This window comes from Camelina sativa, chromosome 11 (assembly GCF_000633955.1).
Source record: "Camelina sativa cultivar DH55 chromosome 11, Cs, whole genome shotgun sequence".
NCBI lineage: Eukaryota > Viridiplantae > Streptophyta > Magnoliopsida > Brassicales > Brassicaceae > Camelina > Camelina sativa.
In genome coordinates, this window is record NC_025695.1 from 1,487,812 (window position 1) to 1,504,386 (window position 16,575).

At 37.1% G+C, this 16,575-nt stretch overlaps 1 protein-coding gene and 1 pseudogene across 1 annotated transcript; one reads left to right on the forward strand and one right to left on the reverse strand.

The window, feature by feature from the left end:
- On the forward strand, positions 1,132 to 13,504 carry LOC104721017 (cyclin-B1-1-like). The gene is given in 46 exon segments (XM_019232341.1): positions 1,132 to 1,266; positions 1,379 to 1,461; positions 1,849 to 1,923; positions 2,021 to 2,099; positions 2,195 to 2,264; positions 2,388 to 2,440; positions 2,530 to 2,602; positions 2,773 to 2,826; positions 2,914 to 2,953; positions 3,065 to 3,131; positions 3,419 to 3,531; positions 3,621 to 3,685; positions 3,786 to 3,871; positions 3,963 to 4,012; positions 4,144 to 4,214; positions 4,294 to 4,346; positions 4,430 to 4,480; positions 4,596 to 4,649; positions 4,932 to 5,047; positions 5,260 to 5,324; positions 5,424 to 5,507; positions 5,599 to 5,683; positions 5,827 to 6,126; positions 6,221 to 6,244; positions 6,347 to 6,470; positions 6,580 to 6,641; positions 6,734 to 6,795; positions 7,402 to 7,588; positions 7,662 to 7,732; positions 7,936 to 7,980; positions 8,094 to 8,176; positions 8,260 to 8,309; positions 8,418 to 8,493; positions 8,737 to 8,879; positions 8,964 to 9,077; positions 9,226 to 9,306; positions 9,405 to 9,464; positions 11,144 to 11,237; positions 11,511 to 11,695; positions 11,796 to 11,981; positions 12,088 to 12,213; positions 12,307 to 12,555; positions 12,650 to 12,808; positions 12,896 to 12,927; positions 12,929 to 13,075; positions 13,154 to 13,504. Coding segments are annotated over 10 exon segments (1,365 nt in total). The 5' UTR covers positions 1,132 to 1,266; positions 1,379 to 1,461; positions 1,849 to 1,923; positions 2,021 to 2,099; positions 2,195 to 2,264; positions 2,388 to 2,440; positions 2,530 to 2,602; positions 2,773 to 2,826; positions 2,914 to 2,953; positions 3,065 to 3,131; positions 3,419 to 3,531; positions 3,621 to 3,685; positions 3,786 to 3,871; positions 3,963 to 4,012; positions 4,144 to 4,214; positions 4,294 to 4,346; positions 4,430 to 4,480; positions 4,596 to 4,649; positions 4,932 to 5,047; positions 5,260 to 5,324; positions 5,424 to 5,507; positions 5,599 to 5,683; positions 5,827 to 6,126; positions 6,221 to 6,244; positions 6,347 to 6,470; positions 6,580 to 6,641; positions 6,734 to 6,795; positions 7,402 to 7,588; positions 7,662 to 7,732; positions 7,936 to 7,980; positions 8,094 to 8,176; positions 8,260 to 8,309; positions 8,418 to 8,493; positions 8,737 to 8,879; positions 8,964 to 9,077; positions 9,226 to 9,306; positions 9,405 to 9,437; the 3' UTR covers positions 13,314 to 13,504.
- Positions 13,360 to 16,303, reverse strand: LOC104727528 (annotated as a pseudogene).

The window sequence follows — 16,575 nt, forward strand, 5'->3', positions numbered from 1 at the left end:
GTCAGAAAGCTTGTTTACCTCTATATCCATTTCGAGATTCTCTTTTGCTTTAGATATCCGTCCACGGATTTTGATGGCATTTAATTACTATACCTCCTGCAGCTGAGATATGGTTATCTTTTATCATCACCATCATGTCAAATAATCCCATGCTATGATTCCTCCCTCCACCAAACAGAACCTAATAAAATCTAAGTAAGAAAACTCGAGGTGTATCAAGAGATATTAATAATCTCCTCAGAAATCCAAATGTTCCCAAGAAGAGATTAAAATGAGCAGCAAATGTGTCTCAAATATGGTCGGGTTTGAAATAGGTGAAACAACTGTAGAACGTACCGCCCATTTTATCTGACCAATCGCAAACCAGGAGCTAGCATTTGTCTCCAGTATACGTGCAGGGTATGCAGTTAACTGCACAAAACAAACTCACAAGCTAAACGTACTCTCCATAGAATTTACACACAGTGACACAGACAATAACAAATTAGAGGGACAGTGTTACACTACTAACACTGAACTATAGAACCAAAGAAATAATGTGTTATCAAACATCTACTGTTTTGTTTTAAACTACACAAAAACAAAATTAATGTGACGAAAAAAACCACCTATACAGAAAAATATCACGGTATATCAAACTAAACATACTCAGTAGATGTATTTCTTACACATAGTTGCTGCTCCTGTAGTCCTCCGGCCTCAAGTCACACACACACAAAAACGATGCTCCTTCCTCGAGATATTTGAAAACTATTTTAATCATTTTTCACAAAATAAAAAAATGCACTGTTGTAATCATGTTTTTTTTAGAGAAAATATAATACCGTAGCATCATCAGTTGCATTGCATAGTTCCTCCTCTCCCTTGTTGTATCGCAATCGGAGCAGGGAAAGCAAAAACAGAGCAGTGGTTGTTCTACAATTTGCAAAATTCATAAAAACGAATTCTCTACAACTGAAAAATTCACAAGCACCTTTGAAGGCAGCGATTTAGAGTGAGGCGGAGGCGAAGAAGGGACAAATAAACGACAACGTTTTGAAAATAAATAAAATATGAATATGGTGTAGTAGTAAGCCCAGTCCACTAATACTAGAGCCCATATTATACATATTAATCGACTTATGAATCCCAGGCGTCTCTCTCGCTCTCTGATTTTGGTTCTCAAAACCAAAACCGAACCGATCATCTTGTTTCGTTCCTACTCAGTTGTGAATTCTTCTCTACTCTAGTGTTTGGTCTCTGTCAATCCAATTGCATCTCGTCTGGGTCTGGCTTTGTTATCCTTCTTCTCCTTGTTCAATCCAATTATTATGTTCATGTCGCGTTTTTTTTTACTTCTGGTCTCTGATTTTTTTTGTTTCTTCGTCTCTTGTTGCAGGTTGTACTGGAACTGGAAGCAAGTTTATAATCTGAATATCATCGCCTCTGAATTCATACTTGTGGAATTCTTCTTCATCTAGGGTTTGGTCTCTCTCTCTCTCTCAGTTGAATCTTTGATCTGAGTGACTTTGCAGACTGACTGCTTGCTTTTTTTTGGGTTTCACGTCCGTTTATGTGGGAGGGTGTTCCAGGCCCATAAGTCGGCCCAACACGTAATTAAATTGTTTATTTATCACAAAATTGATTTCAAATTAAAATAAAAAAGTCTAAAATAATAGTAAAAAGGGAAATTAGGAAAAAAAAGGGAAAGACTAAATAGAAAAAAGGAAATATCAAATCCTAATACTAATGATGACCGTCATAAACATTTATCTATAAATATAACGCTCTACACTTAGACTAAGCATCACATCTTCTTTCCTTTTTTTTTTTTTGTCTTCGTCTCTGTGATTTGTTGTGTGGTGCCAGTGATGGTGTCCGATGCGCGTCTCTCTGATTTTGTTTCTAAATCCGATCATCTCCGTACATTCTTCTAGGGTTTTGGTCTCTCTCTGACTCTCTCAATTGATTTTTACATCTTCTTTGCTCTGTTATTTTTCTTCTTTAACGCTTCTCTTATTTTATTTTTTTGTTGATTTAGGTTTCTGGAGGATGCTACGATTGATCGCTGATGGGCTTTGAATGATCGTTGTCACTCTAATTCGTGTTATTCTTCTAGGGTTCGGTTTCTAAATTGCATCGGTTGTTGTTTTTTTTTTTAACATGTGTTCTGTTCTCATGTGATTTACTTGTCGTTGTCGTTGTGTTATTTCAGGTTTTGGATTAATCAGTGATGGCTTAGATGAAGAGTGAAGACTCTTCTCCTGGACTACATACATCTTCAGGTAGGTGTTCTTCCGCTTCTACGTGCTTGTTTTTTTTTTCTAGGGTTTGGTTTCTAACTTAACTGGCATCGGTTGTTTTATATATATGTTCATGCTATTTACTTTTCTCTTATGTTGTTTCAGGTTTTGGATGATGCGATCAGTTATGGCTTTTCTCTGTGCCAACATCTTCAGGGGTTTTGTTCTCTCTCTTTACACTTTCTTTTACACTTTTTTCTTTTTGTTTTTGTTTTTGTTCTTACGTTTATTGCTTCGTCTTGCACAGGTATTTCAGAAGCGAGTTATGATAAAGATCATCGCGTATTAATTCTTCTCGTTGATACGTCTTCAGGCCACAGGTTACTTCCTCTCAACGCATCTCTCGCACTGTTTGTTATTCTTCTTAGATGAAGACTCTTCTTCCGCTTCTACGTTCTTGTCTTTTTTCTAGGGTTTGGTTTCTAACTTGCATCGGTTGTTTTATATATATGTTCATTCTATTTACTTGTTGGCTCTAATGTTCTCTCAGGTTTTTGGATGATGCGATCAGTTATGGCTTTTCTCTTTGCCAACATCTTCAGGGGTTTTGTTCTTTCTCTTTACACTTTCTTTTACACTTTTTTCTTTATGTTTTCGTTTTTGTTCTTACGTTTATTGCTTCGTCTTGCAGGTATTTCAGAAGCGAATTATGATACGTCTTCAGGCCACAGGTTACTTGCTCTCAACGCATCTCTCGCCCTGTTATTCTTCTTCTTAATAATGCGTCTCTGATTTTTCTTTTTGCTTCCCTGAGTAAGTTAAGTTTATTCTTCGTTTTGCAGGTGTTTTGGAATCAAATTTTTGATCCGATCATCATCATCGCTCTGTATTTCCCACACTTCTCCTACGGTTTGATTCCTAAATCTTACTTTTACTTAGTCCCTCTGTTTTTGTAGATTGTAGTTGATGGTGCTATATATGATTGATCGCTGGTTATATATACTTCTGAATTTTCACTTTTGGTTTTCTAAATTGATTTACATGTTATTACTTGCTTGTCGTTTTTGTTTTGTTGATTTAAATTTGTGGAGTATGCTATGATTAATCGGTGATGCCTTTGATTGATTGTTTGTTGTCAAGCTTTGAATGGATGGCTTTAGAGGTTTTTTATTGGCTAACTTCTCTGTGTTTTTCAGGAGGAATTAAAGGAATAGGATCAGTGTCTCTTGATGCTTGGGTTGATGCTATGCTTGATGCTAAAGATGTAATTGTCTATTATGATAAAGATGCAGAGGACCGAGAGATTAATGTAAGTGATTTCTCCTTTTTAACTCTATTCCTATAACACTTCATTCTTGATGTACTATTAATGTTTACTTGTCGTTTTTGTTATTTCAGGTTTTGGATGATGCTTTTAACAATCAGTGATGGCTTTGACTGATCATCCTCTAGCGTTCTCATGGGTTCCTTGCTCTAAACCCATCTCTTTTCTTTGTTTCTGAGTTTTTACTTTGGTTCTGTGTTTTTTTTACCTTCTTTTAATTACATGTTAATCTTTTTCAGGTTAAAATATGGCTTAGAGACAACGCAGCAGATCACAACGCTCTCTCTCTCGGTTCCTAGTTTGCAGAATGCTATCTGTTACTAAGGTTTGTTCAATTTTTTGACACCCAAAACCTTTTGTACTTTAATGATTCTCACATTAATTGGTTACTAAGATCTTGATGATTTTTAATTCAGATCCCAATTCATGAGAGGCTATAAAGATTTCTCTTGATGAGCTCCAGAAGGTTCTTATCGATAACAGTCTTACTGATACGTATACCACAACTAATCATCTTCTGTCTTATCATCGATTCAATTTTACTTACTTTCTCGATGTTTGTTTGTAACATAACTCTGTTTTGTTTTGTCCTTGCAGGTCTCAGTCTGATTTTGGAAACCAATTATTTGTTTAAGGTGGTGCTGCATACTTCAGATCTTCTATCTAGGGTTTGGTTTCTAACTTGCATTGCATCCGTTGTTTTATATATATGTTCATTCTATTTACTTGTCTCTTATGTTCTTTCAGGTTTTGGATGATGCGATCAGTGATGGCTTTTCTCTGTGCCAACATCTTCAGGGGTTTTGTTCTTTCTCTTTACACTTTCTTTTACTGTTGTTTTTGTTTTCGTTTTTGTTCTTAAGTTTATTGGTTCGTCTTGCAGGTATTTTAGAAGCGAATTAATTCTTCTCCTTGATATGTCTTCAGGCCACAGGTTACTTGCTCTCAACGCATCTCTCGCACTGTTTGTTATTCTTCTTCTTAATAATGCATCTCTGATTTTTCTTTTTGGTTCCCTGAGTAATTTAAGTTTATTTTTCGTTTTGCAGGTGTTTTGGAAGCAAATTTTTGATCGGATCATCATCCCTCCCACTTCTCCTACGGTTTGATTTCTAAATCTTACTTTTACTTGTCCCTCTGTTTTTGTAGATTGTAGTTGATGATGCTATATATGATTGATCGCTGGTTGTATATAGCTTCTGAATTTTCACTTTTGGTTCTTTAAATTGAATTACATGTTATTATTATTCACTTGTCGTTTTGGTTTTGTTGATTTAAATTTTGTGGAGTATGCTATGATTAATCGGTGATGCCTTGTTTGTTGTCAAGCTTTGAATGGATGGTTTTAGAGGGTTTTTATAGGCTAACTTCTTTGTGTTTTTCAGGAGGAATGAAAGGAATAGGATCAGTGTCTCTTGATACTTGGTGATGCTATGCTTGATGCTAAAGATTGTCTAACGTCATAGGTTTTGATAAAGATGCAGAGGACCGAGAGATTAATGTAAGTGATTTCTCTTTTTTAACTTTATTCCAATCTAGTATAACACTTCATTCTAGATGTACTATTATGTCTATAATACGACTCTAGAAGGTTTAGTTAGTGAAACTGTTTGAACAAAGTTACATGTTCACTTCTGAATTTTGACTTTGGTTCTGCGGTTTTTTTCCTTCTCATTACATGTTAATGTTTACTTGTCGTTTTTGTTATTTCAGGTTTTGGATGATGCTTTTAACAATCAGTGATGGCTTTGACTGATCATCCTCTAGCGTTCTCATGGGTTCCTTGCTCTAAACCCATCTCTTTTCTTTGTTTCTGAATTTTTACTTTGGTTCTGTGTTTTTTTACCTTCTTATAATTACATGTTAATAATTTTCAGGTTATAATATATGGCATTGGAGACAACGCAGCAGATCACTACTCTGTCTCGGTTCCTAGTTTGCAGACTGCTATCTGTTATTAGGTTTGTTCAATTTTTTGACACCCACAACCTTTTGTACTTGAATGATTGTCACATTAATTGGTTACTAAGATCTTGATGATTTTTAATTCAGATCCCAAATCATGAGAGGCTATAAAGATTTCTCTTGATGAGCTCCAGAAGTTTCTTATCGACAACAGTCTTCCTGATGATAATATGTATACCACAACTACTCATCTTCTGTTTTTTTGTCTTTGTAGGTCTCAGTCTAATTTTGGAAACCAATTATTTGTTTTAAGGTGGTGCTGCATACTTGAGATCTTTGACAGAAACTTTATCTTAACATATGTCCTGTAAATAGTGTTTTCTGATGTAGCAGAAAAAGCAAGACGTGTAGGCGGGTCAACTCATCAAGTTCCCATTGAAATAGGATCCACGCAAGGAAAAGCACTTTCCGATTTCAATTTGCAGCTTGCTTATGGACCGACGTGGTTATTATTATATATGGGGAAGAGTACATTATTAAATCGTTACAACTGTTGATGCTGGTAAAGGAAAATGTCTTGGTTGGACCAGAACGTGATGGAAGTGTTACAGTTGTTCACCTCCTGGAGGAGACTTTTCAGATCCGGTAACTTCTGCAACCCTTAGTAATGTGCAGGTAAATTATTCATTGCTGCTTCTCTATCTTCCATTCTAATTACATGTTAATGTTTACTTGTCCTTATTGTTTATGTTTTCCTTTTCTTCTGCAGGTCTTCTGGGGTTTGGACAAAAAGGTATACCAGAGAAATCATTTTCCTTCTGTTAATTGGTATGCTTACATATTCTCAGTTTAAACCTGTCTTGGTTTACTGTCTCGAATTCTTGTATATAAAAAGTTAGGATTAATGTGTGGGAAGGTTTGAAGAGAGACATCAGGTTACTAACTGGTCTCTTGCCAACTCTGTACATTGGAATTGAGTAATGCGAACTCACAGTCACAGCTACAAGGTTGCCGACCAGGTAACAAGTTAGAAATGCTTTTGCAAACCATATGAAATTGTTCTTCATCTTTGGCAACATCCCAGAGATCTTTATTCATGAGTGTGGTTTTCACTTTTCATTCTTGCAGACCAGAACTCGTAATTCTTCTGTCCATCGAAGACTGCAACAAGTTGAGATGATATATTGCAGGTTTATCTCTGATCTCTTTTTCTTTTCTGGTTCTATCTTTGGTAACTCTTGTTCTGACTTGTTACACTTTTTCTTGTTTCATGCTTTAACAGGCTCCTAGGATCAAATCAAGTTGAGCTCTGATACCATGTTGAACTCTTGCTCATATCTTCAGGTATGCTTTCACTCACTCTTTACTTTTCCACTCTTTTCTCTTTACCCTAAACTTGTTTCATTGCATTACATGCATAACCTTAAAAATCTTCTTACACACATACCTAATAGAGTTTTTACTAAACTACACACACACTTGCATACATCTTTTCACCTTAACTCTAGATGTCACTCACACCTAGGATCACTTGTGTTTAGGCTCCAGCAACTCTCAGCAACTCTCCACTGTTCAGAATCAGACCTAGCAACTTCTTTAATTGTTCGAACGTTAGTACTCTTAGCTAACTTAAGAGTACATCAAACTACTTCTACGAATGGGCCACAACAAAACCAACTAGACATTTTCTGTTAGGCCAAAATCACTTCTTCAGGCCCAAACACATCTAGACCTAAAAACCACAAAACAATATTTCACGTTTAGTGAGTGTCTAGCTAGGTTTTATCTCCTCTGTTGCTCTCTTGATTCCTTTAAGACTTGTTCTCTGTCTGATTTTGGAAACCAATTATTTGTTTAAGGTGGTGCTGCATACTTCAGATCTCTGATAGAAACTTTATCTTAACATATGTCCTGTGAATAGTGTTTTCTGATGATGATTTCAGTTTGCAGCTTGCTTATGGACCGACGTGGTTATTATATATGGGGAAGAGTATATTAATAAATCATTACAAATGTTGATGCTGGTAAAGTAAAATGTCTTGGGTGGACCAGAACGTGATGAAATTGTTACAGTTGTTCACCTCCTGGAGGAGACTTTTCAGATCCTGTGACTTCTGCAACCCTTAGTAATGTGCAGGTAATTATGTTGTTCATTGCTGCTTCCCTATCTTCCATTCTAATTACATGTAAATATTTACTTTTCGATCCAGATATCATCAAGATCAGGACAAAGGCCAGAGAGGTGTTACAGAGGGAACATGATCTTAATGAAATTGTTCAGGTACGTGTCACTTATCGTTGTATTGGTATCATTGTCGTGACTAATGACCTCTTGTCTCAGAGATATACATTTTACTGTTTTCAAGTCTTGAGTTATACATCTAAACTTGACTTGAGTTATAGAATATGATCAGTCTTAGCACATATTTCTTTCTGAAAGGAATTTATTTGACCTGCACATTGTGTTTTGTATGCACCTTGTAGGAAATGATGCGCTAGCAGAAGGTGACAAAATCATCTTGGAAACAGGTTACTAACTGGTCTCTTTCCCCTTTTTTCTATGTATCTATCAATCATGCTGCACCTATTTCTAGTGTTTGATCATATTCTTATGTTCATTTGATTCTTACCTCTTGGATCAGTTATCTGAGATTGTGGAGGATGCTTTGCTGGTCGGTGATGGTTCTGATGGATTGTTGTCTTCTCTGCGCTACATCTTCTTCAGGTAGTGTTCTTCCTCTTAACCGATTTATTTCTTTCTTTCTATATTATTGAAATTTTATACCTCTGTATCTTTGATGCATACAGTCGAGGTACCATGATTAATGTGTAGGAGGGTTTGAAGAGAGAAACATCAGGTTACTAACTGGTCTCTTGCCCTATATCTCTGTTGGTTTCTCATGTTACATCGTACTTGTGATAGTGCCTTTTTGCCATGTTATTGAGTTTTTGCTATGTTTTTGCAGGTTAACAGTAATGTACCCTGTTGTTCACTTCTATAAGAGAGAAGCATCAGATAACTATCTGGTCTCCTGTATCTATGTTGGTTTCCCCTGTATCTATGTTGGTTTCTCACATTGCATAGTACTCCACTTTTATACACATGGTTTTAGATGAGTCAACACCTGCATGTCATGTACCGCAATATTCTTGGTAGTGTCTCTTATCGATATGTGCGCATGATCCATGTAGACCAGGAGTCAAAGAATCAGTTAGCTTTTGTTCGACGAAAATCTATTGTTTAGCTTGTTAATAACCCTTCATGATATATATGTTGATGTTCAGGTCCGTACGGTGATTTGTGACAATATCCAAACTGCCAGGGCTATTGCTTTGGAGTGTGGAATATTATCTTCAGATGCAGATGCCTCCGAGCCTTAATACTCTGAGAAGTTGCTGCAACTGGAGATGCCCCTGCATTACACGAGGTATATAAATTATACTCAGAACTGTTGAAAATTTTAGATGACAGTTTATTGTTTAGCTTGTTAATAACAGTTGATGATGTTCAGGTCAGTCCGTACGGTGATTTCCATCTTGAGATGCATATGCCTCCGAGCCTTATACTCTGACAAGTTGCTGTCAGTGGAGATGGGAAAAATGATGCCCCTCCTGCATTACACGAGGTATAGAAATACTCAAACTGTTGAATTTTTTTTATTGAATTCTTTACTGATATATTATGTCGGAATCGAAAAAGTTCTCTTTCCAAGTATTTCATCAGACAGCGGTTCATTTTCTCATTGGTGTGGAAAATTTTGAGTGGATTTTCAGGCAGATATTGGTCTTGTTATGGGAATAGAAGTGGCTAAGGAGACTTTAAAGACTGCAACAAGTTGAGATGATATATTGCAGGTTTATCGCCATCTCTGATCTCTTTTTCTTTTCTTTGAATCTATCTTTCGTAACTCTTGTTCTGACTTCTTAACACTTTTTGTTTCTTGCTTTAACAGGCTCCTAGGAGGATCAAGTTGAGCTCTGATACCATGTTGAACTCTTGCTCATATCTTCAGGTATGCTTTCACTCACTCTTTACTTTTCCACTCTTTTCTCTTAGAAATTAAATCGATTTTACCCTAAACTTGTTACATTTCATTACATCCATAACCTTACAACTCTTCTTACACACATACCTGATAGAGTTTTTACTAACTACGTATACACACTTGCATACATCTTTTCACCTTAACTCTAGACGTCAGTCACACTTAGGATCACTTGTGTTTAGGCTCCAGCAACTCTCAACAGCTCTCCACTGTTCAGAATCAGACCTAGCAACTTCTTTAATTATTCTAACGTTAGCTAATTTAGAGTACATCAAACTACTTCTACGAATGGGATACAACAAAACCAACTAGACATTTTCTGTTTCGGCCTAAATCACTTCTGCAGGCCCAAACACATCTAGAAAACATTATTTCTTATGTTGACTTCTTCTGTTCACGTTTAGTGAGTCTCTAGCTAGGTTTTATCTCCTCTGTTGCTCTCTTGATTCCTTTAAAACTTGTTCTTGATTTGCTTTAGTGAGTCTCTAGGTTTGAGCACCCACTTTAAATACATCCATAAACCATGAACTAGCATTTAAAGAAAGAGGATGAATCTAAGAATACATTGAAAAAGAGATTTTAATGAGAAAACCTTGAATGTTGTTTGTCTTATATGGAAACTCAAAACATTCAAGGAAACGATTAAATCTATAGAAGCGACCAATTACCAATTTACTACAACAGAGAAATACTAGTTAGTAATTTTCAACTAGACAAAAGAAAATCAATGTTACAAACCTCCCTATACAGAAGAAATCTCACGTCATATATTAAACTAAACATACCCCAGTAGATGAATATGTCTTTACACATCGTTGCTTGCTGCTCCAATGGAACTGTGGGATTGCTCTCTTTGAATCTTTATCTTTTTCCCTTAATAATGGTCTTGCCTACACCATCTATGGACAACCCGATGTCCGGCGGCTCATGTTTGAGGTTTTCGACTTTGAACAAATCCAACCTAAAGCTGTCTGAAAACCAAAGTCCCTATCTCATTTGTCTTGATGTCTGTTAGTTTGCTTCTTGGATTTTATTTCTGTAGTTAAAACTTATTTACCTTGGAACTTTGATAAGGCCAAACTCTTTTTCTTTATACTTTATGCAGAACCCAACATCAGACATAAAAGTATAGATAGACACAAGCTTTTTCATGTTACTACTAAAAAGCTGAACTTACAGATCCAAGCAAAAGGATCCATAAAATATACATTTGGATCCTCTGTGATTTTAGTTTAGCTTTTTTACTTCTTGAGATGGGGAAGCAAGCGACGACGTCGGATTCGAGTGTTTTGCTTGCCCCAAAAAAAAAAAAAATTTGATTAAGCTTCTATCTAAGTTATCTAATCGAGCTTAATGGGCCTTCCTATGGGCTTTCTGCGAGAGCCATTTTTAATATCTCACGTAATCTCTAATCGAGCTTAACGGTCCAAAAAAATTGACCTAAACTATTCACCGTTGGATGAAGATCCCATCGAACCGTCTAAATCAAAAAACATTCAGATTTCAGACCGTTGGGGAAGAAAATACTCATTTATTTTGTTTAATTTTGGTATTTATTTTTTTTCTACAAAACGGCTCATCTTCCTCGAGAAGCCTCCTTTATACAAGGCTTGTTTTTTGTTTCAACTACAAACCTGAGATTTTAGTCTGAGAGAAGACGAAGAGAGAGAGAGAGAGAGAGAGAGAGAAGAGAAACAAAGATGATGACTTCTCGATCAATTGTTCCTCAACAATCCATGGGTAAGAAGAAAAGTTCTTTAATTATTTAATTCTTTTTTAGGGTTTTGCGGAACAAAAATTGATTTGGTTTTAGTAGCGACTCATCCATGATCATTGATTGGGTTTTGTTCGATTTTAGTGTTTCTTGCTGTTCTTGTTATATCTACGAACAAGAAAGCGAAATCAATTATAAAGTCCGTGGCTTTTTTGAGTGAAATATTCTTAATTTGATAATATGGTTGTTTGTTGCAAATTGAATTATAATAAAGTTGTAAACTTTTCTGTGTTTTGAAGGTGATGTTGTTGTTATGGAAGATGGCAAAAACGTTGCGAAAGGAAGAAACCGTCAAGTTCTTGGTGATATAGGTAATGTTGTTCGAGGAAATTACCCAAAGAACAAGCCGGCGAAGGTCAATCATCGTCCTCGTACACGGTCTCAGAATCCGAATCCCACACTTCTTGTGGATGAGAATCTCAAAGTTTGTTCCTTTTTCCCTGTCTTTTGATGAACAAATTAGGTTTTTTTTTTCGTTTGATTTGATGTGCTCATTGTTATATGTATATTGTTTTGACCTGCAGAAACCTGTAGTCAAGAGAGTCGCAATACCAAAGCCAAAGAAAGCAGCTGGGAAATCAAAGGTTGTAGAGGTGATTGAGATAAGCTCAGACAGTGATGAAGAACATAGTTTAGTTGTTATCCGAGAGAAGAAGGCAACTAAAAAGAAATCAACCACTTACACATCTGTTCTTACCGCTAGAAGCAAGGTATAAATTTCACTTTGTGAATTGATGATTCTTGGTTTCGAAGTAAGAAGATGTTTTTGGTCTGTTCTGAATAATCTCTTTTTGTTTCTTTCTTTTGATTTTTCAGGCTGCTTGTGGTATAGAGAAGAAACAGAAAGAAGCTATTGTTGATATCGATTCTGCTGATGCTAAGAATGACCTTGCAGCTGTGGAATATGTGGAAGAGATCTACCGTTACTACAAGTCTGTTGAGGTTAGTATACTATTTATATAAATCATGAATCTTTCCTTGCAGAGCATTGTGGTAAGATTTTGTTTTATTTAAAGTTCTCATTTTGATTGGCAGAGTGAATGGAGACCACGAGATTACATGCATTCACAACCTGAGATTAATGAAAAGATGAGATTGATTCTGGTGGAGTGGTTGATTGACGTACATGTCCGCTTCGAGCTAAACCCAGAGACGTTTTACCTCACTGTTAACATTCTGGATCGGTTCTTGTCGGTTAAGCCAGTACCTAGAAAAGAACTGCAGCTAGTTGGTCTTAGTGCTCTTCTCATGTCATCTAAATACGAAGAGATCTGGCCACCACAGGTGACAAAAACAGAGAACTCCTAAATCATTTGATTGATAGCTTCTGTTTTTGATTCTTCTTGTCTTCAGCTTCTGAATTATCATTCTTTTGCAGGTGGCGGACCTAGCTGATATTGCAGACCATGCATACAGTCACAAACAGATTCAGGTGATGGAGAAGACAATACTGTCTACACTCGAATGGTACTTGACAGTTCCAACCCATTATGTCTTCCTTGCTCGCTTCATCAAAGCTTCCATTGCAGACCAACAGGTAAGACAGTTTTTTAACAGTTCCTTCCAATGGTTTTTTACTTTTACATTATTTATAACATTTCAATTGGTCTTGTTTTGTCTTCAGATGGTGAATATGGTGCACTATTTGGCGGAGTTAAGTGATGCATTACGATACAACGATAATGTTCAGTCCATCTATGGTAGCTGCTTCTGCAATCTACGCAGCAAGATCTGCTCTTCACCAAATTCCCATTTGGACCAACACTCTCAAGCATCACACTGGCTATTCCGAGACTCAGCTCATGTAAAATAGAACCTCTGTTAATTTCTTCATATGGGTTTTGTTTATTTGGCTGGATATTGATTATTTTATATGAAACAGGGACTGTGCAAAGCTATTGGCGTATCAGCAATGGAAGCAACAACAAGAAGGGAGTGAGAGTAAGGGAGCGTTACGAAAGAAGTACTCCAAGGATGAACGCTTTGGTGTTGCTATGATTCCTCCGGCCAAAGCTTTGTTGACCGGAACTGAATCTGCCTAGGAGTTTGGAACCCCCTTTAAGACCTTTTAAGAGGACAAAGAAGCTGAAGAACCAAGTCTAGTTTTATTTTCCTTTTGAAAATCAAGTCTAGTTTCATTAGATAAAATATTTTATACAAGTCTAATGAGTCACTTTGAAACCAAGTTCTTTAGTACACATGATTCATTCCTCAACAAAAAGCATTTGTTTCACTATTTCTTGTGAGAAGCCAGTTTCTTCTGGGCCCGCCCATTCTGGCTTTTAAAACCACCTTCTGGTCTGAGACACTTTCCAAGATCCCCCTTGAAAATTGAAACCACTAAACGCTCCATCTTTTGTGTAAGCTTGACTCTGTGCTTGAAATTTACAGATACTGCGGTTGTGGATCATGGAAGAGCACACCAAAGAAAGTTTACCAACATTTGAAGAAACATTTGTTTACCACAACCTCGTGCCTAGAATTGCTCGTATCCATGCAGAGATTGTAAATCCAATCAATTTTGGATCTTCACTCGGAAAGTGAGAACGGTTAACCTCCAAGGCCCTTACTTCTAACCAATTTTTTACACCAATCCAATGTTTTAGATAGCTGTGCCTGGATGATCTCCAACACTGACCGTTTACTTCTCTTCTCATCTTCAAGATCGAGAGTTCGGTATGCTAGTGTGAGCAAGTAGATACCAGGGTGCAGTCTCCTGGAGAAGGCAAAAAGTAAAAAATAAGTCAGGTTACTTCACAAATAACAACTAATATAGAGACTTGACCCCCTTTCCCCATCATGCCTTTTAATTACTTTGGTAAGAGATGTAAGCAGACTCAAAATGACTGAGGAACAATGTGGTCAAAGCAGATACAAAGATGCAAAAAGTTGTTGATCGGAAGTGATTTCTACCAACAAGTTCTAGCACTCATCCTTTAAGCTATAGCCAGCAGTGCATCTTACGTTGCTTTCTCTTCATATATAATAAGCTTACCCATCCAGTGTACTCCCCTCTTCCAGTCCATCCCAGAATCTTTGTGCCAGGACCGTTCGACTCTTTTTATCTTTCCCATAAGTTTCAATATACCATCCTCCGACATCATGCAAACCACAACGAGGCTCAAACAACCAAAACCTGTTTTCACATCCATGCAATTATTGTTTCATGTCACTGGAGGTAAGAAGGGATAAAGTTACGTTAAAGATCAGTGTCATAAGTTCATAACATCTTCAATACCAAAGATCACTGACTACTTCAGGATTTCAACAAAACAACTACATTTCTGTGTTCCAGATAAAACAGAGACAAGGATGTCCGATCCTTGTTGTTTATGCGATCGAGTTAAATGTGAACCAGAACTGAAATAAAACAAAAAGAATACTTGGCTTACCTGCTTGGTGGTAATTTCGCTCTACTGCATCTACATTCGCAGATGGAAACCTTTTCCCCAATTTTGTACCAATGCAAATGTCTCACCTGTAGAATGTGGATGACGAATTCTCATACATGGTTATTTCATCAAATGACTAACAGAACTAATCTGTATATGCATCACAGTACAATTCCTTGGAAAGAGTACATGTTGTGCATTGCAAAAGGTAACTAAAATAAATGCTAGATCATATAAACCACACAAACCAGAAATGTCCTATGTTTCATTATCACATGAGTCTTAGCACCATTGCCATCGTAGACATAACATGAGCCTTCATCTGGGATTGTTCCAAGACCACTTATAGTTCCAACAAGTAGTCTGGCTTCACTTTCATTTCCCGGAGATGATCCAGATTCAGTGCCATGATTAGATCCTTCATCTGAATTGAGGAAAACGTGTATGAGATCGTGATCACCCTCAATTTTATTCTCTTCGTAATACCCTTTCGGGGGAACCCTAATGGCTGTAGCAACAACTCTTCCAGATACATGCAGCTGAATATCTTTATAAGCATCCGAAACATGGTTTCTATTTCTTGAGGACTGTATATGAGATATCTGAAGACCAATCCTTTCATCAGATTTCATATCACTATTGCCTTTCTCAACTTCTTCACCCAGGTCCGAATCCATAAACGATGACAAAGCCAACTTCTTGGAGCAAGCAGAAGAAAGCTCAAGGAAGTTATCTACCAAGCAAACCATGCCAAAAAGATCACGTCCGGACACCAAGTGCAAAACCTCTCGTGTGTCATACGCAGACCTTTCCTCAGCTTCAAAACAATCAGGAAGAAGCTCCACAGACTCTACATCAGGCCCAAAGTACGCTGCTCTGATAGCTGAATAAAAATCTTCTTCCAGTTCATCCAAGTACCCTGTAGTACCATTAGCTACTCTCTTCTCCAATACAATATCATGTATTGCTTCTCTATACCACTTTAGCCACTCAACCACTTCCATCTCTTGACTCAATGTCAATCTTTTCTCATACCTGTGAAGCGTATACCCTTGTGTAGAATGTTTCGTCATCACCACTCTCCTAGATAGTAAGTATCTATCATAGTGTGCCCTCTTTTCAGAATCTGAAAGAATCTGGCATCATCACCACAATTCATATCATTCATCATCAAAACCTCTACAACTATCACAAAAGATTTCAATCAGAGAAACAAATCTCTATGTACCTCATAAGCGGCGAGAATCTGAACGAAACGTAACGAATTGGAAGGATCTTTCTTCGAATCGACAAGGTCAGGATGAGTCTCCTTGGCGAGTCTGCGAAATGAAGCTTTGATCTCTGCGATTGAACTTGTCTCGGAGACATTCAAGATAACGTATGCGTTCTCCACCGGAAACTCATCCCGATTCGACTCAGCCTCGCCGCTCAGCAATCGAGTTCCTTGTCGCGACGGCCCGACGCATCCGTAATTCAGATGAACCGGAACCGATCTGCCAGCCGACGTATCAATCCGGCGAGAGTCGTCGTCATCTCAGGTGGGAACGGAGAAGAGTAACGGCACGCCGACAGCACGTGGGTTTATCGGTTTCCCGCCACGTCATCACTAGAGCTAACACTAGTTTTGGTTTGGTCAACAGTAAAAACGGTCTTTATGTAAGAGATGACACAAATTTAACCTAAATGGGCCTTAGATTTTTTATAATGGGCCTTGTTCCTTTCACAGATACAGACAACTTAAATGATGAAGGAAGTGTGGATGTGATACGTGGTCGCATATTCACCATGGCTTTCCATGAATATAAATTTGTTTATGATTATAAATATAAATTCGAATTTTTTTATAAATACAAAAATTTTACTGTATAGAAAGTAAACCCTTTAATTTGAAGGTAGGTCAGATTTCGCTTAT